Source organism: Dasypus novemcinctus, chromosome 18 (genome assembly GCF_030445035.2).
Source record: "Dasypus novemcinctus isolate mDasNov1 chromosome 18, mDasNov1.1.hap2, whole genome shotgun sequence".
In the NCBI taxonomy this organism is placed as follows: Eukaryota; Metazoa; Chordata; class Mammalia; order Cingulata; family Dasypodidae; genus Dasypus; species Dasypus novemcinctus.
This window is the reverse complement of record NC_080690.1, coordinates 59441741-59463834: the sequence shown is the minus strand read 5'-3', so window position 1 is coordinate 59463834 and position 22094 is coordinate 59441741. Positions and strand designations below refer to the sequence as shown.

The following is a 22094-nucleotide window of genomic DNA, read 5'->3' as shown; positions in this document are numbered from 1 at the left end:
TCCAATCAGAGTGAGCCAAATCGCTCTCTCCCCGCCCCACTCTGCTCTAGAACCAATCAGGATGTGCAATTGTACTACAGCTCTCGACCCATTCCCACATTTTCCGCGCGCCCTTTACCAACATGGCTGCCGACCCCCAGGCCCTCTGGAACTCGTAGTCCGGCCCTCTCGTATCTTCATTATCCGAGAGGGCCGCCTCGAGACATTGTGAGAATCGCTTCCATGAGGCCGCCGTGCCTGCTGGGAGTTGTAGTTCTTTGTCTCTTCCCTGCCCCTTCCGTTTCCGGTGTCGTCAAGGGACCGAGAAATCGGTGACAGCCCCGAGGGCCACGGCCCGCGCCCATGGCTGAACCGGACCGTGAGTCAGGGCCCCGGTGGGAGGGTCGGGCCGCGCCGGGGCCTGCTTATGCTGCAGGCCCCGGGGCCCAAGAGCAGGCGCAGGGGGGCGGGAGGTGGGGGCTGCATGGGGGAGTAGGATTGGAAGGCCGTTGCTAAGTGATGCGTATTGCTTAGGTCGGTGAATTTCTGGGTCGCGAGGTTTTAAGGGCCCGTTTGCCTCGTTCCCCAGATTGCTAATGATCGCATGTTTCTCACACTCCGGTTACTAAGGACATGGGTTGCCTCGGTCCTGGTTGCTAAGGGTACCTGATAGGGGCAACTTAAGGATGTTAGGGGACCCTTGGTGTCCCCTTCTATCTCTTCCTTCTAGTTCCTGTGCCTTTCCTAAACTTACCCCCCCCCCCCCATCCCTTCTCCTCTTCCAAAACAGACTCCCAGCCGGGTAGCCCTCCCTGTCTCCTCTCCACCTCTATAAACTTCCCTTGGCCTGGTAAACCGATCCCTTTCTCCCAACACACACTATGCCTTCTAACTTCTCCTAAGTCTTCCTCCAGTCCCTGTATCCCTTCCTTTCTCCTCCCTCTCCTCCAAAACCTTCCTCTCCCAGCCTGTCTGTAAAATCTGCTTTCTCCCTCCCTCCCTCTATTCCATTTTTATCCCTCCCCACTTCAGTATAACTAGGTCTTCTTGGTCCCCCACTCCCGCTTTGAACCCCTTCATTCTCCCTTAACCATTCCCTCCACTGTAACCACGTCTGCTCCCCCTCCTCCCCCAGCCTCTGACCCTCTGGAGACCCAGGCAGGGAAGGTGCAGGAGGCTCAGGTGAGATGGGGGGAAAGGGTGGACTGGAGGGAAGGAGAGCAACAAACTTGTTCCCACATCGGGGGGGAGGTGGCAGAGGGAACACAGATACCCCAGGGCCCTCAGCTCACTGCCCCAACCCCTTGCCCACCCCAGGTGCAGCCTCCTGGGGAATGGTGGATTCTGGGGCCTGCCAGAGAAAGATGCACTGCCTCAGTCTCAGGCCTGCTCTCCCAAACTTCCCTCTTTCCTGTCCCCTCCCTGCCGGTCCCTTCTGAACCTCATTTGTGCTGGGCCCAGAAGAGACAGGCATGGGATTCGGTCTCTGAACTTATGGGTCTCACTGACAAGTAACTAAAGCAACCCTCCAGGGTGACTGTGGAGGTAGCTCAGGGTGCTGTGGGGGCCAGAATAAGCTTTGTGGGGTCACAGAAGAGACCACCCAGGCCCTTCCCTGGAGGAATCCACAGGCTGTCTAGGTAAGTGAAGAGTGACTTGGAATTTTCCTATGCCTGATGAGCAATGGTGTTCCAAGCAGAGGTAGTTAGCTTGCATGAAGACCTGGAGGCATAAAAATACTTGGTAGCTTGGTGGCTGGGGATGGAAAATTATATTAATACCTAGCATTCGTCAAGTCCTTACTCTCTGCCAGACATTCTGCTTAGGGCTTTACATGCATCATCTTATTTAATCCTCCCAACATCTCTCTGAGGGGAGAGGCCTATCGTTGCCATTTTACAGAAAAAGATTTGAGGGAGCATTGTTAGCAACTTGTCCCCTGTGCATCGCCTAGAGGAACAGGGACATCAAACCCACAACACTCAGCACACTGCTTCCCAGGCACCGAGCCAAAGAAGGGGAGACAGGGCGGCCTCCCTGGAGCTGGAAGGCAGCCGCCAGCACCTCCGCCTCCCCTGCAGGCAGAGCCGCCCCGTGCCCTCAGCACGTGCTCAGCAGGGCCCATACGTCCTCCCACAGAGCCTCATTGTCAGCGGCCTGAAAGAATCCCAGCCCGCCTCTGCTGCTTCCCAGATGTAGGTCAGGGCAGATGCTGTGAGCGCAACTCCTCACAAAGGCACAGCAGAGTGATATTAAGGGTATAAGAGCTTCCTGTCAAGCTGGGGTTCCTCCCTCGCCTAAGCTCCAGAGTGCAGCCACTGTCCATGGGGCTCAGAGGACAAGGTTCAATATTAAGAAGGGACCCTCAGTCCCAAAGAGAGGGACACGAGGATGTAAATTGCAGCATTGTCTGTCATAGCGCAAAACTGGACCTGGCCCAATGGCTGTCACTTGATGGGGTAAGTGAAGGATGATTCCCCACACAAAGGAGTACTATGCAGCAGTGTAACAGAACGAGGTGGGCCTGTCGTATATTGTTCTGGGAAGAGTGCAAGGTGCAGCCCGTGTGCACTGGTGAGACCCGTTTCTGCAAAGAAAATGAGTTTTTACTTGGAGAGAATAAAGCTAGAGCAATTAACACCAAAACTTAACAGTGATTATCTTGATGGGGATGGGTCAGTGCCCTGAGTTATACGTGTTCTGATGCTCAACGTTTTAGCCAAGCTGGTGGGAGCTTAGAAGGCAATAAAAATGTCAGAATATGGTTGGAAGGGGAAGTTCCTATTAAAAAGCCTGGGAACGAGGGTAGTGAGTGGTGCGGGAAGGGAGAGGAGTTGGACGGGTTTTTAGCAGGAGGGTGAGGTGGTCAGATTAGGTTCTTTGGGAGATCCAGGGCTGGGCCCTAAGAAGCTGCAGGCACCACCCAGTGGTGGATCCTTCTGGAGTTCCTCTCTGGCCAGGCCCTGTTGTAGGCGCTGGGGATTCAGGGAGGAACTCAGCAGACTGAGTCCCTGCCTCATGGGTTGACATCCTAGGAATTCCATAGATGTTCAGGATTGAATGATTAGACCACAGAAGGCAATGGGAATGGCCTGTGAAGGGGAGGGGAGCAGGCTGGGCCCCAGAGGGTAGATGAGAGGCTGAGAACACGGCCTGGAGCCCAGGAAGGAGGCTGGGGCAGGGCCTGGGGGGAGAGGATGGGGGCGCCGGCTGGTCGGCTCGCCTGAGCGGCCTCCTGGGGGGCTGATGGGCTGTGGCGGGAGGGCGAGGGGGCAGTGCGAGGGGCAGGAGGCATCCAGGACGAGGCTCAGGACTCTAGCAGAGAGCTTGGGGGACGGTGCGGCCACCGTGAGATGAGGCTCAGGAGGAGCAGATGTGGGGAAGACACTGAGGCTAGTTTGGGACGTGTGGGAGCGGGGCCCTGGGGGACCCCCAAGGGAAATGTCCAGGAGGCCCAGGATCTGGAGACAGAGCAGGGGGTGTCCTCAGCGACTGGGCATCGGCAGCGGAGGGGGATGAGAGCGGGAGCCCAGGGAGGGCCCAGGACAGGGTCCCAGAGTTCAGCGACCTAGGGGAGGAGTTGGGAAAGGACGTGGGAGGGTCAGAAGTGGAGGCCGTCCAGGCCTCACGGAGGGGCCGACAGGGCTGCAGGGAAGGGGCGGTGGGCTCAGGCTGCAGGGCCGAGGGGGGTAGGCCGAGGAGGTGGGCAGGGGCAGGTGATGGCAGCACTAGCATTTCCTGAGCACACCTGCCGCCACCTGCTCTGCCTCCTGGCGTTGTTCTGAGCACCTCATTTCCTCCTCCCAGCTGCCCCCTGGGGTGGGCTGCACTGCAGAGAGGCTCAGGGGGATGCAGAAAGGAATGGCACTCCCGCAGGTGTACTCCTAGGAGTGCAGGGTGGGGTTCCCACCCAGAGCCCACAGGCTGACCCCAGCACTGCCCCTCCGTCACCCTCACCTCCTGAGGCCCACCTCTGGGCCAGAGCCTTCCCCCAAGCCCAGCTGCCACCCGCGGCCTCTTCCCTGCCTCCCTGACCCAACTTCTCGGGCCTGGCCACCCCATCCCATCCCTTCCAGGACTCAGGTTCCGACACTGAGGAAGGAGCAACTGGAGGAGAAGCAGAGAGTGAGTATCTTCTGGGGGTGGGGGGGGGCGGTCAGGTCTGGGTCACACCCTCTTCTCTTCCACCAGGGGTGACATTCAAAGTATGTAACAATGGGCTCGATGGTGCCAATACCAGAGCAGGGTCCTGGGGAAGCTGGCTGGGCTAGGCATTGTGCCTTTAGTTGTGGGGAGGCCGGGGTACTCCAGGCCTGGGGCAGGGGTCTTGGGACATCTATGTACCCTAGCCAAGTAAAATGCCCTCCCTGCTGATTGTCTCTTCCTTTTGGTCAGTGGACTTCCTGCGGAATTTCTTCTCCCAGACACTGGGCCTGGGCACCGAGAAGGAGCGACGACTGGATGAACTCACTCTGGAAGGGGTGTCCCGCTACATGCAGAGCGAGCGCTGTGAGTCCCCTGCCTGCCCTGGGCCTCCCCCACCATCACAAATGACTTCTCGCACCCAGCCACCTGCCACCTGAGTCCTTCACCCCAACTCAAACTGGCTTACACCTTTACAAAGGATTGTGTTGGCTCTGTAACTAAAAGGCAGCTTTAGGCATGGCTGGATCCAGGTGCTTCCATGGAGTTGCCAAGAATCTACTTCTCTGTCTCTTGACTCTGCTTTTCTCTGTGTTGGTGTAATTTGCTCCTGGCAGCTCCAAATCTCAGTTCTGCCTGCCTAGCAGCTGCCATGGGAAGAGAACACCGCTTTCCCAGGGGTTCCAGCAAAAGAACAGGGTGGCTCCCATTGGCCCAGGTTGGGTCACCTGCCTGGCCCTGAGCCAGTCACGAGGTCTCTGATTGGCCAGGCCTGTGTCATTGAGTGAGGTTACTGTGGGTTAAATCAGTGAGTGCAGCTGTGAAATGCTTAGAACAGGACCTGGAACCTAAGGAGAGCCCCATCCGTGTTTGCCGTGAGTGTTATGAAGGAATCTGGGCTCAGGCCTATTATTGGGTCACCCTGTAATTTATATTTCTTGCTGCAAGTGAGGTCACCGATGTCTGAGAAACCAGGCCCTTGACAGTCCTCAAATGGAACAATCGACCCTTTGAGGGTCCAGAACAGCCTTTTGTTGAAGATGTCTCCTCCAGTTTCCCTGTCCTGCAGCTACTGCCATCGCCCCCTCGGGCAGCCAGGCCTGCTGCCCTGGGCCTCCCTTTCCTGGGGCAGACAGCCAGTTGTCTGCAGCATCTCTGGCCTGGGCACACCCCAAAGAACACTGGGAATGGACTGCAAAGCATCTGTTTCCTCTGTCCTCCTGCCCCTGAGCTTTGGGGTCATTGACTCATGGGGTCCCCGAGAGAGGATAATAACAAATAAGAGCAGTTCCTTGAGGCCTCACTGTGTTCCTGGCGCTGGGCTAAGCACTGGACAGGGTCCTCTCATTTGGGCTTCCCATTAAACCTCTGAGGTCATTCCAGGAGTGATCTGGACAGGCAAGGAAACTGAGGTTCAGAGCTGTTGTGACGTGGTGCAGGGTCACACAACTGGCAAGTGGCAGAGTGTCAGAATTTGACAGACCACCTGAAGCCAGAGCACATTCTCCTACCCATGCACCTCCTGCTGGGGTCCCATCAGGCCAGGTTCTGTCATCCCGAGACAGAGCCCAGGGCTGAAGCTGCAGTGGGCCTTGACCTTTGTTCCCCTCTACTATCCACCCTTGTTCACACCTCCCAGTCCCCGGGGTGTCTGGGCTTGAGTCTATCCATCAGCTGGAGGGCAGGTGGTGGGGTGGCCGGCCTGCCCGGGGCTCGGGCAGCACTAGGCGCTTTCCACACAGCCTACGCCCTTGTGCAATGGTTTGCCTCCTCCCGTATCTTCCCACCCTCTTTTATAAAAGCTGGTGAAACTGGGGGTGCAAAGTGACTCAGAACACGAGCAAATCCGTACCTAGTGTTGTCTCAGCGCAGGGCTCTGTTCTAGGCTTTTGGTGTGTTAATTCCGTCTGTTCTCAGCAGCCCTGTGAGGCCAGGACTAATATGCCCGTATTACGGGGCAGGAAACTAGAGCCCAAAGTGGGGAGCCAGGGCCTGGGCACTGGGCGTCAGCTCCAGAGTCCCTCACCCACGCCCCTGTTCCCTGGGCTCGCTTGTAGCCGCGAATCTGTGGGCTCCACCTGAGAATGATCAGGCTTCGGTGGCTGATATGGGTTTGATGACAGAGGAAAGTAATACGCTGAAGGAATGTGTATCAAGTGGTAGAAACAGATGTCGTCCAAGAGTGTGTCTAAAAGAGAAGGCAGCCACAGAGGTTTCTCTAGCCTGCAGCTCTTCCTAGGGACTGCCCCTTCCCCCTCTTCTCACTGAGATCTCACATGTGGTTTTGTTTTTTGTTTCTTTTTTTCTTTAAATGTTTTATTTTTGAAATACTTCCAAACTTAAAAGCCACTTACAAAAATAACACAAACCCCCTACAGAACATTCAAACACACCCCTCTCCCCCTACATACCCAGATGCCCCAATTTTAACATTTGGCCATATTTTTTGTATCGTTCTAGCTCTATTTCTCCATCCGTCCATCTACCTATCTGTCTATTTTCTGAACACTGGAATGTGAATTGTACACGTCATGCTTCTCAGTACTACAGAAGCATTTCAGAAGAAAGGATGTTCATTTATGTAGCCTCCTTAAGTGCAGTAACAAAGGTCAAGAAATTTAACATGGATATAAAGCTTATAGTCTATATTCTGATTTTGTCTTATGTCCCAGTAATGTCCTTTTCAGCTTTTTCTCCATGACCACTTATTACGTTTAGTTGTCATTATCTCTTTGGTGGTTCTTTTTTTGTTTTAATGGTGGAAACATATCTACAACATAAACTTTCCCACCTCAACCACTGCCAAGCACATACCATTCAGTGGGATAGATCATATGCCCGATGTGACAGCACCCTCACCACCTTCCATTGCTAGAACTTTCCCATTTTCTGAACAGAAACCCTATACACATGATGCATTAACTGCCCATTCCCCTGTCTCCAACCCCCTTGGCAACCTATACTCTAATTTTTCTTATGAGTTTGCATATTCTTTGATAATTTCTTTGTAGTTACCTTTTTTTTTTTTTTAAAGATTTATTTTTATTTATTTAATTCCCCTCCCCTCCCCCGGTTGTCTGTTTTCTGTGTCTTTTTGCTGCATCTTGTTTCTTTGTCCGCTTCTGTTGTCGTCAGCGGCACGGGAAGTGTGGGCGGCGCCATTCCTCGGCAGGCTGCTCCCTCCTTCGCGCTGGGCGGCTCTCCTTATGGGTGCACTCCTTGCGCGTGGGGCTCCCCTACGCGGGGGTCACCCCTGTGTGGCACGGCACTCCTTGCGCGCATCAGCACTGTGCATGGCCAGCTCCACACGGGTCAAGGAGGCCCGGGGCTTGAACTGCGGACCTCCCATGTGGTAGACCGGACGCCCTAACCACTGGGCCAAAGTCCGTTTCCCATGTAGTTACCATTTAATATCCTAAATCTATAACAATCGTTTGCTCTGACACCAATTTAACTTCAATAGAATACCCAAACTATATTCCTATACTTTTTCGTCCCCCTACCTCTATGAAGTTTTGTGAGAAATTACATATTTATACATTATGACTCCAAATCACTGATTTATCATTACATTTTATGCATTCATAGGGAGTAAAATGTGGGGTTAAAAACCAAAGAGAAATAGTACTGGTGTTTACATTTACCCACGTCATTATCTTTACCAGAGATCTTTATGTCTTCAAGTGACCTCAGTCTGTTGTCTATTGTTCTTTGTTTTCAACCTTCAGAGCTCCCTTTAGCATTTCTCGTAGGGTTGGTCTAGTGGTGACCAACCCTCAGTTTTTGTTTATCTGTCAGTGTTTTAATCTCTTCCTCAGATTTGAAAAAGTTTTGCCAAATATGGAATTCTTGGTTGGCATTTTTCTTCCTTTCAGCACTTTATTTTTTTAAAAGATTTGTTTTTTATTTATTTCTCTCCCCTTCCCCACCCTCCAGTTGTCTGCTGTCTGTGTCCATTCGCTGTGTGTTCTTCTATGACCACTTCTATGACCACTTCTATCCTTATCAGTGGCACCGGGAATCTGTGTTTCTTTTTGTTGCATCATCTTGTGTCATTTCTCTGTGTGTGCGGCGCCATTCCTGGGCAGGCTGCACTTTCTTTCGTGCTGGGCAGCTCTCCTTACGGGGCGTACTCCTTGTGCATGGAGCTCCCCTATGCAGGGGACACCCCTGTGTGGCACGGCACTCCTTGCACGCATCAGCACTGCATGTGGGCCAGCTCCACATGGGTCAAGGATGCCCTGGGTTTGAACCGCGAACCTCCCATGTGGTAGATGGATGCCCTATCCATTGGGCCAAGTCCGCTTCCCTCAGCACTTTAAATATGTCATCCACTGCCTGCTTGCCTCCATGGTTTCTGATGGGAAACCAGCACGTAATCATTTTGAGGCTGCATTGTACCTGATACATTACTTCTCTCTAAGCTTTTAAAATTCTCCTTTGTCTTTTGGCATTTGACAGTTTGATTATTATTTGTTGTGGTTTAGATTTGGATTTATCCAGTTTGGAATGTGTTGAGCACCTTAGATGTGCATATTCATGACTTTCATTAAATTTGAGACGTTTCTGCCATTATTTCTTGAATACTCTTTCTGCCCCATTCTCTTTTTCTCCTTCTAGTGGGACTCCCACAATGCATATGTTGGTATACTTCATGGTACCCCACAGGTGTCTTAGGCTCTGTTCACTTTTCTTTTCTTTTTTTTTATTTTTTAGATTTATTTTTTATTTATTTCTCTCCCTCCCCCCCCCCCCCATTGTCCACTTGCTGTGTGTTATTCTGTGTCCTCTTGTATTACTGTCAGTGGCACTGGGAATCTGTGTCTCTTTTTGTTGCATTAGCTCTCCATGTGTGTGGTGCCACTCCTGAGCAGGCTGCACTTTTTTTCAAGCTGGTGGCTCTCCTTATGGGGCGCACTACTTGTACATAGGGCTCCCCTACGCAGGAGACACTCCTTGCACGCATCAGCACTGCGCGTGGGCCAGCTTACCACGCGGGTCAGGAGGCCCTGGGTTTGAACCCTGGACCTCCCATGTGGTAGGCGGATGCTCTATCTGTTGAGCCAAATCTGCTTCCCTCTTCATTCTTTTTTATTTCTGCTCCACAGACTGAAAGATTTCAGTTGTCTTATCATCCAGTTCACGCATTCTTTCTTCTGCCAGCTCTAATCTGCTGTTGAACCCCTCTAGGGAATTTTTATTTCTGTTACAGTGGTCTTCAGCTCTATTTAGTTACTTTTCATAATATCCACATCTTTATTGATATTCTCTTTGTATTCATCTGTTGTTTTCCTGATTTCTTTTAGCTCTTTGTCCATATTTTCCTTGAGCTCTTTGAACATATTTAGGACTTTTTTTCTTTTTAAGTCTGTCAGGAATGTCCCAGGTTTGATCCTCCTCACTGATGGTTTCTAATGCTTTAATCTTTTTCTTTGTCTGGGCCATCGCTTCCTGTTTCTTTGTATGTTTTGTAATCTTTTGTTGAAACCTGGACATTTTGATATTTTAGTGTGCTGTCTCTGGAATTTAGACTTTAAGGTGTCCGTTTCTTAAGCTTGTATCCACCTAGTGTTATGGCAGATTTCCTTGAATGCCAGGAGCTAACAAAAACAAAATGAGGAAAAACAGAACAACAACAAAAACAACAAACCCACACCTTTCCCAGTGTTTGCAAATTCACCTGAATGCATGTGTTCCTTCAGGGCTATGCACTGAATGACTTTAGAGAAGAGTTCAAGGCCAAAGCCTAATGTCCTCCCTCATCCTTTCCGCACGTGTGTCTTCTGGGCATGCACGCTTGGCCCTAGGAATTCCCCCATTCACATGCACCGTCTTCCCTAGGGAACAGTATTTCCATATGGTCCCGGGCTCTGCATGTCCCACAGCCAGCAAACCTTTCCCCAGGCAGCTACAACTTGCCTGCTCTCCCCCAGGGTTCTGTGGGAGAGCTCCGTGAACTGTCTCTACACACTGGGCAAGTTCCGGGACAGTCTATCAGGCAGCCCCCAGACAGACGGGGCCAGACATCCATGCTCCCAGTAGGTACACCAGGTTCCTCTGCCGCCTCTGGAACGGGGACCACGGCCCTGCACTGGGAGCTCGGGCCAGCTCTATGCTCAGCTGGGGAGGGGCGGGGAGGGGCCAGCCTGGGCTCCCAGAGACTCGACCACTCTTAAGTGGCCTTTTTCATGATTTGGCACTTACCCTGTTACTGCAAGCCTTTAACTTTCCGAAGCTTTGAGAAAGATGTTTCTTCCAGTTCTTGCTGCTTGTTTGAAGCTTTGTTAGGGGACAGAGCCCTGACCTGTCTTACTCCATGATCCCAGTCAGGTGGGCCTCTCATGCGTTTTCGTCTAGACCAGTTAGGAGGAAAAGCTTCTCCCCATATGGCCTTTTCCTGAGTCTTCCTAAGTTGGTATCATTCCAAACAGATTCTCTGTCCCCGTGTTGGTCTTCCCCCAGTTGACTGTGACCCCTTCCCCTGCCTAATCCTCAGTTTCCTCATCTACAAAATGGTCGTGCCCCAGGGGCCCCCAGGCCTGACACGGAGCAAACAGGGCCATGATAGGTGTGTATTGTAGAGGCTGAGCAAACCCTGTCACCTGATGCACAACTCCTCTCCTGCAGGTCGCAGGGTCATCTGTTTGGTGGGAGCTGGAGTCTCCACGTGTAAGTGCACCCCAGCCCCAGCAGCGCTCAGCAGTGGGGCTCCCTTCTCAGGGGCTGGGGAGGAACCGGGGCCTGGCTGGGGCCTCACCGGGGTGGGGTCAGTGTGGTACAGAGATGGGGCCAGCGTCCCTTATCGCTTGCCCCCGGCCCGCCTCCCGCAGCCGCGGGCATTCCTGACTTCCGCTCCCCATCCACGGGCCTCTACGCCAACCTGGAGAAGTACCATCTTCCCTACCCGGAGGCCATCTTTGAGATTGGCTACTTCAAGGTATGCACGCACCCGGGGGAGAGCGTCCCAAGCGCTGATGGGGGAAGGGCGGGGGTCGCCTACCCCAGCCCGCATCCCACCAGGGGTATCTGGATGCCCGTCTGCCCTCCGGCTCTCTCTCCCACAGAAACACCCAGAGCCCTTCTTCACCCTCGCCAAGGAGCTCTACCCTGGGCAGTTTAAGGTGAGATCTTTTGTGGGGGAGCGGGAAAGGCTGGGTGAGAGCAGGCACGGGAAGGCCCCCTCCCGCGCCGTCAGGCAGGTCACAGTACTTGGGCTCTGGGTCCAGTCCACCTGTGTTCAACTCCTGGTCCTCATTTCCTGGTCTTGTGACTTTGAGCCTCAGTTGTCCCATCTGTGAGATGCTGAGAGGACTGATCGCAGAGTTGTTGTGAGGGCTAACGCGCTGAGAATACATAAGAGCCCAGACTCTGGGGAAGGGTGTAATCTGGCTCTACAAACTACCAGCTCTGTCGTCCTGGCAAGACAGTCAACTTCCCAGTGCCTCAGTTTCCTCACCTGCAAAGTGGGGATAATGATAGTCTCTCTCACGAGGTTGTTGTGCTGATTCTGTGAGCTAAAACGTGTAGTGCCTAGAAGAATTCGTGGCACATGGCAGTGTGTGGTCAGTGTCCTCTGTGATGGTCAACACTGTCACACTTACTCTCCTCCAGCCAACCATCTGTCACTACTTCATCCGCCTGTTGAAGGAGAAAGGGCTGCTGCTGCGTTGCTACACGCAGGTAAGTGGGGCAGTGGGCACCGTGGGAGGAGGCGGGTGGGCTGGACGTGGTGCCTTCTCCCAGGGCAAGAGCTGCAAGGCTAAGAGCACGGGCTGCAAAGCAAGCAGGCAACGGGCCGCGCTTGGCCTCCTGCTTCCCTGCCTTGTGACCTGGTTTGAGTCATTTTCCCTCTCTCAGCCTCAGTTTCCATTTCTCTAAAATGGGTCAGAACTTCTTCAGCCTCTCAGGTCTGTGGGAAGGGGACAGTGAGCCCCTCTCAGGGCCATCCCTCATACCCATAGACATCCAGATTTTATATTTGTTACGATGGATTTCCAGCAGATGATACCCCGTGACTTGAGCTAACAAAATCAGTATATGATGACCATTTTCCAACGGGTAGCCATAGTGTCTCAAGGAAGGGGCGCGGTATGTTTCAGCAGCTCGTTCGCTGCTCGTTCGTGTCCAAGGCGCAACCAAGGCCTGGCCCAGGGGGTACTCAGGCAAGGGCGGCTCGCACTGTTGGCTTCGAGCTAGTCAGCAAGACTTTAGAGGTCTTGCACCTCTATCGGTAAACCCTGTTCGTGCCTCGACCTTTGTTAGATGAGTATGTATTGAAGTTGCCTGCTGTGCTCCTGCAGTGATGTCGCGTGTGCTATAAATGTGCCGCAGAACCCGAGACCGCCCGAAAGGCTGCTGACACAGGACTGGGAGTGCTAGCCTGGCGCTTGGGCGCCTGCAGATTCGGGAGCTACCACCAGGGGGAGGGCGAATTCTTCCTAGGCCCGGATTTTTCAACCTGCGGACAGGTGTTCCAGCTTAGCGCCTGGGGTTTCCAGGAGCTAAACCTGCCCGCGCCTCCCGGAGAGTGAGACCTGCTCCCAGATGCGGCTCACACCCGGTAAGGATGGTGCCCTCGGAGCGAGGCGCTCTCCCGCGCCGCCGCGTGGATCCTCCTGGGCAGCCTTTGTCACGGGACACGTTTGCTCATGCCGGGGCCCTGCAGCGGTGAGCAGAACCAGCAGGCGCCCCTGTCCTCACAGAGCTGATACTGTCACGTGGGGAGAGGGACGAGGAACAGAAAGGAGAAGCCGCAGGCCTGGGATGTCCAGGGGTAGCAGGTCTACGGGGCACACTAGAGCAGGAAAGGGGAATCAGAGGTGCTGGGTGGGGCCTGGGAGACGCTGGGGAGTTTCATGTAGGGTGGTCAGAGAAGGCCTCGCCGAGAAGGGGACACTTAAGCACAGATCTGCAGGAAGAGAGGGAGGGCGCCAAGGGGTTGTCCGGGGGAAGAGTTTGTCCCAGGCAAAGGGAATAGCCAGCACAAAGGCCCTGGGGTGCGGCCGGAGCATGTTCCAAGGACCCTGAGAAGCCGCAGGAAGAGAGCAGAGGAGGGGAGGCCAGGGAGGTGATGGGCAGGATCCTGCAGGGCCTCAAGGGCACAGAGAGTCTGCTTCCCCCGAGGGAGCTGGCGCCGCAGGGGCTCCGAGCAGAGGGCTCCACAGGCTCCCTCTGGCTGCGTGCGGGGACAGTGTTGGGGGGCTGGGGAGCAGGGAGCCAGGGAGGGGCTGCTCCACGGTCCAGGTGGAGGACAAGGGGGACAGGCCAGGGTGGGGGCCACAGAGCCAGGAGACATGGTGGATTCTGAACGTCTGTTGAAAGTGGAGCCAAGGGGACTTGCCGATGTCCTGGGGGTGGCTGTGGGAGAGAGAGGAAGGGTCTCGGGCCTGAGCACCCGCTGCTCTTTCCAAGGTGGTGGGCAGTGCAGGTGAGGGTGGGGGCAGATGAGTTGAGCCGAAGCATGTGGGACTTGAGATGCGGGGAGACAGTTGAATGAAGCGGCCTGGACTCGAGGAGCACGAGCCGGGCTGGAGGAGCGGAGGACAGGTGGTGTTCAACTCAGGCGGAGGAAGTGGCCACCAAGTCACCCGCAAGGGCTGCTCAGAGAGGCCGCCCCTTCCTTACACCACACAGTGCGTCAGCCGCCCTGCTGGCTTTACGTGTGGGGGTTGATGGGAAATGTGCAGGCACATCCCCCTTATTTGCAGTATTCAATGCATGGATTTAACTACACGCACTTAAGTAAAATGGCAAATCACATAAATACACTAACATGGAAAATTTTTTCCACTCACATTTCATGAAACTCTTTTATTCAAACTCTTCAACCTCTTCTTCAACATCAGCTGCTTTTTGACTTACTGACCCAGTCTTACAGAACACATTGTCTTCACTTCTTGGTGACTTGTAATAACACAGCATTTTAAAGTCTGCATACGATGCCATTTTTATCTCAAGATACAAGTGTCCAAACAAGGGAAAGTTGTCTTGTTCACTCAAGTTTCTATAATCTTTTTTTTTTTTTAAGATTTATTTTATTTCTCTCCCATTCCCCTCCCCATTGTCTGGTCTCTGTGTCCACTCACTATGTGTTTTTCTGTGTCTGCTTGCACCCTTGGTGGCACTGGGAAACTGTGTCTCTTTTTTGTTATGTCATCTTGCTGCATCAGTTCTCCATGTGTGCGGTGCAGCTCCTGGTCGGGCTGTGCTTTTTTCACGCGGGGCGGCTCTCCTTGCAGGGCGCACTCCTTGTGCGTGGGGCTCCCCTATGCAGGGGACACCCCTGCATGGCACGGCATTCCTTGTATGAATCAGCACTGTGCATGGGCCAGCTCCACACGGGTCAGGAGGCCCTGGGTTTGAACCCTGGACCTCCCAAGTGGTAGACGGACTCTCTATCAGTTGAGCCACGTCCGCTTCCCAAGTTTCTGTAATCTTCACAGCAACCCTATAGTTCTTTTAAAAAATAAATGTATACACAAAATACGGATATATACTTCTATATATTTAAATGTATATGGCATCTACATGGGGTTCTGTACTCAGCTTTTTTCCCCCCACTTAACCTCTTGTCTGGAAGACCCTCCCATATCCACACCCACAGAGTAGCTTCACACTTTTTTTTTTAAGATTTATTTATTTATTTATTTCTCTCTCCTCCCCCTCCCACCCTGGTTGTCTGTTCTCTGTGTCTATTTGCTGCCTCTTATTTCTTTGTCCGCTTCTGTTGTTGTCAGCGGCACGGGAATCTGTGTCTCTGTTGCGTCATCTTGTTGCGTCATCTTGTTGCGTCAGCTCTCCATGTGTGCGGCACCATTCCTGGGCAGGCTGCACTTTCTTTCGCGCTGAGTGGCTCTCCTTACGGGGCGCACTCCTTGCGCATGGGGCTCCCCTACAAGGGGGACACCCGTGTGCAGCACGGCACTCCTTGCACGCATCAGCACTGCGCATGGGCCAGCTCCACACGGGTCAAGGAGGCCCGGGGTTTGAACCGCGGACCTCCCATATGGTAGACGGACGCCCTAACCACTGGGCCAAGTCCATTTCCCTTCACACATTTTAAAAGCTATGTTTTATTCCATTATAAGCACTTTGCCTTCATTTTCAAAAAGATTTAATTAGATGTCACAGCTGGGTGGGGGACCTCCGCTGCCCGCATTATTCTCCTCAGCTTAAAGATCAGTCAGTGGAAAACCATGGAGAGCAAACATTGTTTGAGGGGAACAGCACGGTTTTTGTGGGTTTTTTTTAAAGATTTATTTCATTTCTCCCCACCCCCTCTGTTTGCATTTGCTCTGTTTGTTGTGTGCTGGTCTTCTTTTTAGGAGGTACCAGGAACTGAATCCAGAACCTTCCATGTGGGAGGGAGTCACCTAATTGCTTGAGCCACCTCCGCTCCCTGCCTTGTTGTGTCTCTTGTTGCGTCAGCTCGCTGCACCAGCCCATCACATAAACTCGCTGACTTGCTCGTCTTCTTTAGGAAGCACCAGGAACCAAACCTGGGACCTCCCATGTGGTAGGCAGGAGCTAAGTCACTTGAGCCACATCTGCTTCCCATGGCATGTTGTAAAAACATTTAAGACGCCCCTACTCTCGAGGTCGCTAAGGCAATTTGAGAGCTGAGTAGCTGTGCGTGGGGTACCCTGCTGAGGGGAAAGCACCCCAGCCCAGGTGCCAGCCGCCACCTGGGCACAGGGCCAGGGGCGCCGCCTTCACTTTGCACCGATGTGCGGTGTGAGCTGCAGGCCCTGTTGTTTCCAGGCAGTAATGGGTGGTTTTGAGAAGAGAAGTAAGCTGAGGTTTAAAGGTCAGGGGAAAAGAAAAAAGAACAAAACAGAACAAAGTCGGGATTGCACAGGAAAGCCCAGACTCCTGGCCCCGCCTGAAAATCCTGACAATCCAGCCGCCCCCTGGACCACACTCCCAGAGGCAGCTGGCGGCTGGTGCTGAGTGCCCGCTGCCCGCCCTGGGCGCTGCCTGCCATCTGCCTGGGTCCCGCTCCCCACCGCACCATTTCCTGAGGACACCCAAGCCACGGCTACTTGCCACCTAGAGTCATGTGCTCACTGCTGGCGTCATATTGCCCAGCTCCCCGCCCTGGAAGCCACTGCTGTCACCTGTTCTTGTGTCTCCTTTCAAAAATGTTCTATATATAGGCAAGCAAATGCACAAATGCATATTTTGCCCCCACATGCTAGCCACACTACCTTTTATTATTTTGTACCTTTAAACGTATTGGGGAGATATTTTATATCAGTACCTACAATCTGCCCTCATTCTTTTTTGTTTGTGAATTTCTTTAGCAAAAGTTGTGTCAAAGAATAACACAGACGTGTTTGGCTAGTTCACATGCTGTTTAGTTTGCTGAATGCAAATTGCCGTGTTGTGTGTGAGGGAGTCAGCTGGTAGACTGAGTCAAATAACAAAGGCAAAAACAGGTTTGGAATGGGTCAGTGGCGGGTGGGAAGCTGCCCGAGCGTCTGGGAACAGGGACTCTTGTCTGCACGTTTGGGGGAAACGCTGCTTGCTGGAAGGGAGCAGAGAGGTCCGTCTGGACAGCAAGTCCTTGTAAGGACGTGCTTTCAGTTTAAGGAGACTCAGGGAAACCCCGTGAGTTAGTTCAGCTGGGGGCCTCGTGGGACAGGCGGTCTCCGTCAGCATCTGCCTCAGTAGCAGTCCTTGGTGGGCACACGAGAGCTGCTCCAGAGGGGGCTGGGCGTTTTAAGAAAAATGAGAGAGCATGTTTTTCTCTGGGGAAGAGAAAAATATTCTTGCCTGTTTAATATAGAAAATGTTTCTGTCTTAAAAGAATACAAGTTCGTAATCCATCTACAAAACAGACCACAGTAAGACCTGCAAACGGGAAAACGCTGGGGTAAACCAAATAAACCCTCCTGGTTCGGTTCTTTATGTTAATGCTTGGCCAGGACTGCCGTGTACAGCAGTGCAGGTTGGGTACTGCAGAAGAGCATCACATCTAAGGAGGCCTGTTCACGTGGAGACATTGTAGCTTTGTGCATTTATTTCAACTTACTTCTGGCAGGCTGCAGTGGTTTGGGTTCTAACAAATATATTTTCTGAAAAAATGGAAGCAAAATCCCCTGATTTGCAGAAAGATGCCATGTAGGCTGGTGGTAGCCATGGGCCTGGCCTCAAAGACACTGGTGTTTGGGCCCCTGCCTTCAAGTGACCATGACTTTCTCCTTCAGTGGCATTGTTGGAATGGAACAGGACAGTTTCCAGGCACACCTGGTCCCACCAACCCCACTTGCTTCTCTTGGCCTCGACTCCCTCTCTGCCTCTGGTCCGCACGCAGCGCGCTTTGTCCCAACCCCTCCTCCCTCTGTCTCCCCTTCCAGAACATAGACACCCTGGAGCGAGTGGCCGGCCTGGAGCCCGAGGACCTGGTGGAGGCCCACGGCACCTTCTACACGTCGCACTGCGTTAGCGCCGGCTGCCGGCGGGAGTACCCGCTGAGCTGGATGAAAGGTGAGGCTGCAGGTCAGCCAGCGGGCGCCCAGCTCGCCGTCCCCGCCTCAGCCCCAGGAGCAGGGTCCTGCACGTAGTGGGCACTCGTTGCCATCTGACCCATGCCAGTTCAGTCCTGGACAACTCTGTGGCTCTTTTCAGTAGATAATGGTAGCCCCCAAAGAGCTGAGGTTCTGCTGCTCCCTCCCAACCTTACAACCACATTTTTTCTTTTATTTATATATATATGTATTTTCAGGAGGTACCAGGGTTGAACCCAGGACCTCATACATGTGAGGCGTGCACTCAACTCCAGAGCTCCCCCCACCCCACTCACAACCAGATTTTAATGCTGCGAGTTCCAGATCAGACTCCAGAGCCCGGGCAGCCTGTGCTGGGCTGCGAGCTCCTAGAACCCAGCTCTGCCTTTTAGGTCCTCTCACCCCATCTTGCATGAAAGGTTCATCAAGGCTAATCTAGAGCAGCACTGTCCAAAAGAACTTTCTGAATTGATGGAAATGTCCCACGTCTGCACTGTCTGATAGGGGAGCCTACATGTGCCTACCGAGCTCTTGCAAAGTGGCTAGTGCAACTGAGGAGCCCAGTTTTTGAAACGTTACTTCATTACTTCTTGCTGTTACTAATTTAAATTTTAAAAACCACATGGCTAGCACCTGGGGCAGCGCCCTTTTAGAGACAAAGGATTCCATCTGCTCATTCATCGGATTAGAGGTGACGGCTGGGGACTGTCCCTGGGGGTGCACACCACAGGGCTGGCTAGAGTCGTACTCCCTGTTCATGGAAGGTTGATTTTTTAAAATTTAAAAAAAAAAAAATCAGTCCACGTATCCTGAATGCCAGTGTGAGCCTGCTTCTGACTCCACTGCGCTAAGAAGCCACTTTTTCCATCCCTGGAAACTCGTTTCTGACATTCTTTATGCCGATTTAACAAAGCCTCTGGTGTCCGCGGGAGATGAGGACAGCTGCAGCATTTGTGGTAGGGCCTCTGGAGAGTGGCCTTTCTGATTAAATGCCAGCTGACCCCTGGGGGCGGTGAGGGTTCCTGAATAGCCCAATGCAAGCAGCTGGGGGTGTTTACAATGAACATTGCCCCCCATTATGTTTCCCTCCCAGCAGTGTCACATACATCACCACAAAATATCATGTGTCTATACAGAAACATCTTAAAGTACTTCCATTGAAGCAGCGTTCTGTAAATGTCCTTTGAGTGAAGGAATGACTGGATAGTTGAACCAATGAGTTAGGATCTGTGGGTTACAAGTAACAGACACGCTTTCAAGCTTCCTTAATAGGCAGTAAGGAGGGTGATTGTCACACGGATGGTGGGGAGAGGGGTCTGTCACAATTCAAGGGCAGGAAGTGGCTGGGACCCACCAGGCCTCTCTGACCCGGGAGAAGTGGGGCTGTGCTCAGAGGCCCACCGGAAGATCTTCACTCCCTTGTCTGAATTGCCTGGTGGAAGTTGGTAGAATCCTGTTGTCCCCATTAGGGCCAAGTGTCTGCTCCTTCATTTATTCTTTCGTTTCTATTCACTCACTCGCTCCAGACATGGTGCTGGGAGCCAGCCCTGGAACCCGGGGTGGGGTGGAGGGTGGAAGAAGAGAGGTCCTTCCTAAGTAGGACAGACAGCCCAGATTCCCGGTGACAGAGTGGATTTGTGTTGACAGATTTGTGACAGGACAGGGCAGGCGGGGAGGGGGCAGGGCTGGCGGGGAGGAGGCAGGGCTGATGGGAAGGGGGCAAAGCTGGTGGGGAGGGGGCAGGGCAGTTGGGGGGGGGCAGGCTCCTGCAGCCCCCTGCAGCCCCCAGCAGCCCCCAGCAGCCCCCAGTAGCCCCCAGCCCAGGGCTCTTATCGCCTTCTCTGCCTTCCCTTCTCATGCCCAGAGAAGATCTTCTCCCAGGTGACTCCCAAGTGTGAGAAATGTCAGAGCCTTGTGAAGCCTGGTGAGCCCTGACTGGGACCCTCCTGCTAACCGGCCCCTTCCCAGCAAGGCCCCCTCCCAACAAGGCGGGGCTCCCCACCCACCCCCTCTGGCTTCCTCTCTCCCTGGCTAAATCTGGCTGGGGAGAGCGGGCTCTGGACACCCTGGGCGGCCCCACTGCTCCGCAGCTCCCGTGGGTCGGGTCTGCCTTCTGCTCCCTCCTCCCGGGCCCTGTTCCTGCCTCCCCATTTCTCTCACTGGCTCTTTCTGTCTCTGTGTCTCCATCTGTCTCTGCCTCAGACATCGTGTTCTTCGGGGAGAACCTCCCAGCACGTTTCTTCTCCTGCATGCAGTCTGTAAGTGCCCCCGGCCCACGTGGGGACACCCTGGCCGGGTCCTGGGGAAGGTCGCATCCCCAAGGAGCTGCGCGTGTGGCCTTACAGAGGGGCGGGGGGCGGCCGCCTCGCCCTCCCTGACCGCGCCCCCCTCCTAGGACTTCCTGAAGGTGGACCTCCTCATCATCATGGGCACCTCCCTGCAGGTGCAGCCCTTTGCATCCCTCATCAGCAAGTAGGTCAGGGGCGGGGGCAGGGGCAGGGGGCGGCCGCCAGCTGGGCCCTCACCTCCTGGCTTGGTGTCCCCTCAGAGCACCCCTCTCGACCCCGCGCCTGCTCATCAACAAGGAGAAGACAGGCCAGGTGAGTCAGCCTCACCCACCCACGGGGCCCACCCCACCCCTCCTCACGCCCGCCCTCACATTGCCTCCCACCAGCCTCCTCGGGGAACAGGCTCCTGAGAGAAGCCCAGCCCGGGAGTCCCAATGCTTTGAACTTCCTCTCTTGGAATTCTAGACTCCAGTGACGGCCTGGGCTCTAAGAGTCCACGGGCCCTGGGCCATTCAGGGCCTTTCTGAGAGGCTGACCGCGCCCCAGCTCCAGCCGGCTTAGACCGAAAAAAGAAAGTAGGACTTCCTGGGACCCAAGAGTCCGGGCTAGGTGGTTCCAGGGCCCTCGCCAGCGCCCCCGGGGCCTGCCCTCTCCCGGCTCCGTGTCCCGGGGCCGCCTCGCGCTCAGGCAGGCACCCTCCTGGGAAAGCCCTGCTCGGCCCCTGGCTGCCCCTGAACCGCGGGCACGTTCCTGGACGCTGCGCCCTGTGCCAGGGGCTCGGGGCTGTGAGGGCCTGCCACCCAGTAGTGAGAGTGGGGGAGGGCGTTTCCCCCAGAGAGAAGCGGGGGCGTGGGCGTGGGGCATTCGGCCATCCTCCATGCCAGGCGCCGTTCTGGCCTCGTGAGGCCTTGACTCCCCGACACCACAACCCCAGCTGGGAGCTCGGCGACTATCCCTGTTCTTAGGGCGAGGAAGCTGAAGCCTGGAGAGGCCAAATCACAGAGCTGGGGTACAAACCAAGGCCCCCCGGCTCCCGAGCCTGCGCTCTGAGCTTACCCCCTACCCCCCCACCCACCCCCGCCCTCCGCACAGACTGACCCCTTCCTGGGAATGATGATGGGCCTGGGAGGCGGCATGGACTTTGACTCCAAGAAGGCCTACAGGTGAGCCAGGGGCCGGGTGCAGGCGGAGCCTGGACGGGTGGGCCAGGGTGGGAGGGAAGGCGCCGGAGGGAAGGCGCGGCACCCTGCTGGGGAAGGGCGCCCGGGTCCCCAGCCTTGACACTCCACCCCTGCCACAGGGACGTGGCCTGGGTGGGTGACTGCGACCAGGGCTGCCTGGCCCTCGCCGACCTCCTGGGATGGAAGGTGAGCCTGAGCCCACCGGCCCACCCTGAGCCCAGTCCCCAGATCCTTCCCTGGCCCCACGGGTCCCCTGGCCCCATAAGCTCCAGGACCTCCGACCTCTGGGGACTTGGCCCCTTGCAGAAGGAGCTGGAGGACCTAGTCCAGAAGGAGCATGCCACCATCGACGCCCAGTCGGGGCCGGGGGCTCCCAACCCCACCACCTCAGCTTCCCCCAGGAAGTCTCCACCACCCACCAAGGAGGAGGCCAGAACCACGGAGAAGGAGAAAGCCCAGTGACGGCAGCGCCCCCCAGGCAGGACACCCAGCAGCCCTGGGGACTCGGAGGCCCCAGCCCGTTCTGGCCCCTCTAACTTGCAGCTCTGGGAAGCTCCGAACACACCTCCTAGCTCTTAACCACTCCTGCCCCAGACAAATCTCTAACACCTTCCAGGGTCTGAGGTTTGAGCTGTCTCTAACAGCCCCCAATCGCTAACCACTCGCAGGGACAAGGATCAACCTCCCCTAATCTCTAACTGCTCCCAGGGGGCTGGGGGCCTCCAAATTTCTAACTGTCCCAGGACATGGGGCCCAAGAGCCCCCAGTCCCTCTGCTGCCCCCAGGGCCCATGGCCAAGTGGACCACATCTAACCTTCCATGGCTGGGGTTTGGGGCCTTCAAGTATAACTCACCCCGTGGTGGGGGGGGTCTCTGTCTCCAACTTGGAAAAGTGGGTTCTGGGCCCCCTCCCCTTGGGGCCCGTTTTCCCCGTGGGAATGGACAGAATATGTTGCTTATTGGAGACAAATTTAAAAAAAAATTTAATCAGCCAT

At 54.6% G+C, this 22094-nt stretch overlaps 1 protein-coding gene across 3 annotated transcripts; it reads left to right on the top strand.

Moving 5' to 3' along the window:
* The first annotated feature begins 256 nt into the window (after positions 1 to 256).
* On the top strand, positions 257 to 22091 carry SIRT2 (sirtuin 2). Of its 3 annotated transcripts, none has more exons than XR_011646349.1 (16): positions 257 to 358; positions 1115 to 1161; positions 4056 to 4104; positions 4375 to 4488; positions 10750 to 10791; positions 10953 to 11059; positions 11187 to 11243; positions 11734 to 11802; positions 17481 to 17610; positions 19495 to 19554; positions 19833 to 19888; positions 20026 to 20102; positions 20179 to 20230; positions 20384 to 20493; positions 21011 to 21081; positions 21219 to 21285. XR_011646349.1 is itself a non-coding variant. In XM_058280215.2 (16 exons), exons 1-16 carry the CDS (start codon positions 343 to 345, stop codon positions 21559 to 21561), a joined length of 1170 nt encoding a protein of 389 aa, XP_058136198.1. In that variant the 5' UTR covers positions 259 to 342; the 3' UTR covers positions 21562 to 22091. The 3 variants fall into 3 exon arrangements, 2 of the variants coding, with proteins under 2 accessions (XP_058136199.1, XP_058136198.1); XM_058280215.2 differs by lacking the exon at positions 20384 to 20493 and adding an exon at positions 21406 to 22091 and having other exon boundaries at positions 259 to 358; XM_058280216.1 differs by lacking the exons at positions 1115 to 1161; positions 20384 to 20493 and adding an exon at positions 21406 to 22091.
* Positions 22092 to 22094: the final 3 nt, after the last annotated feature.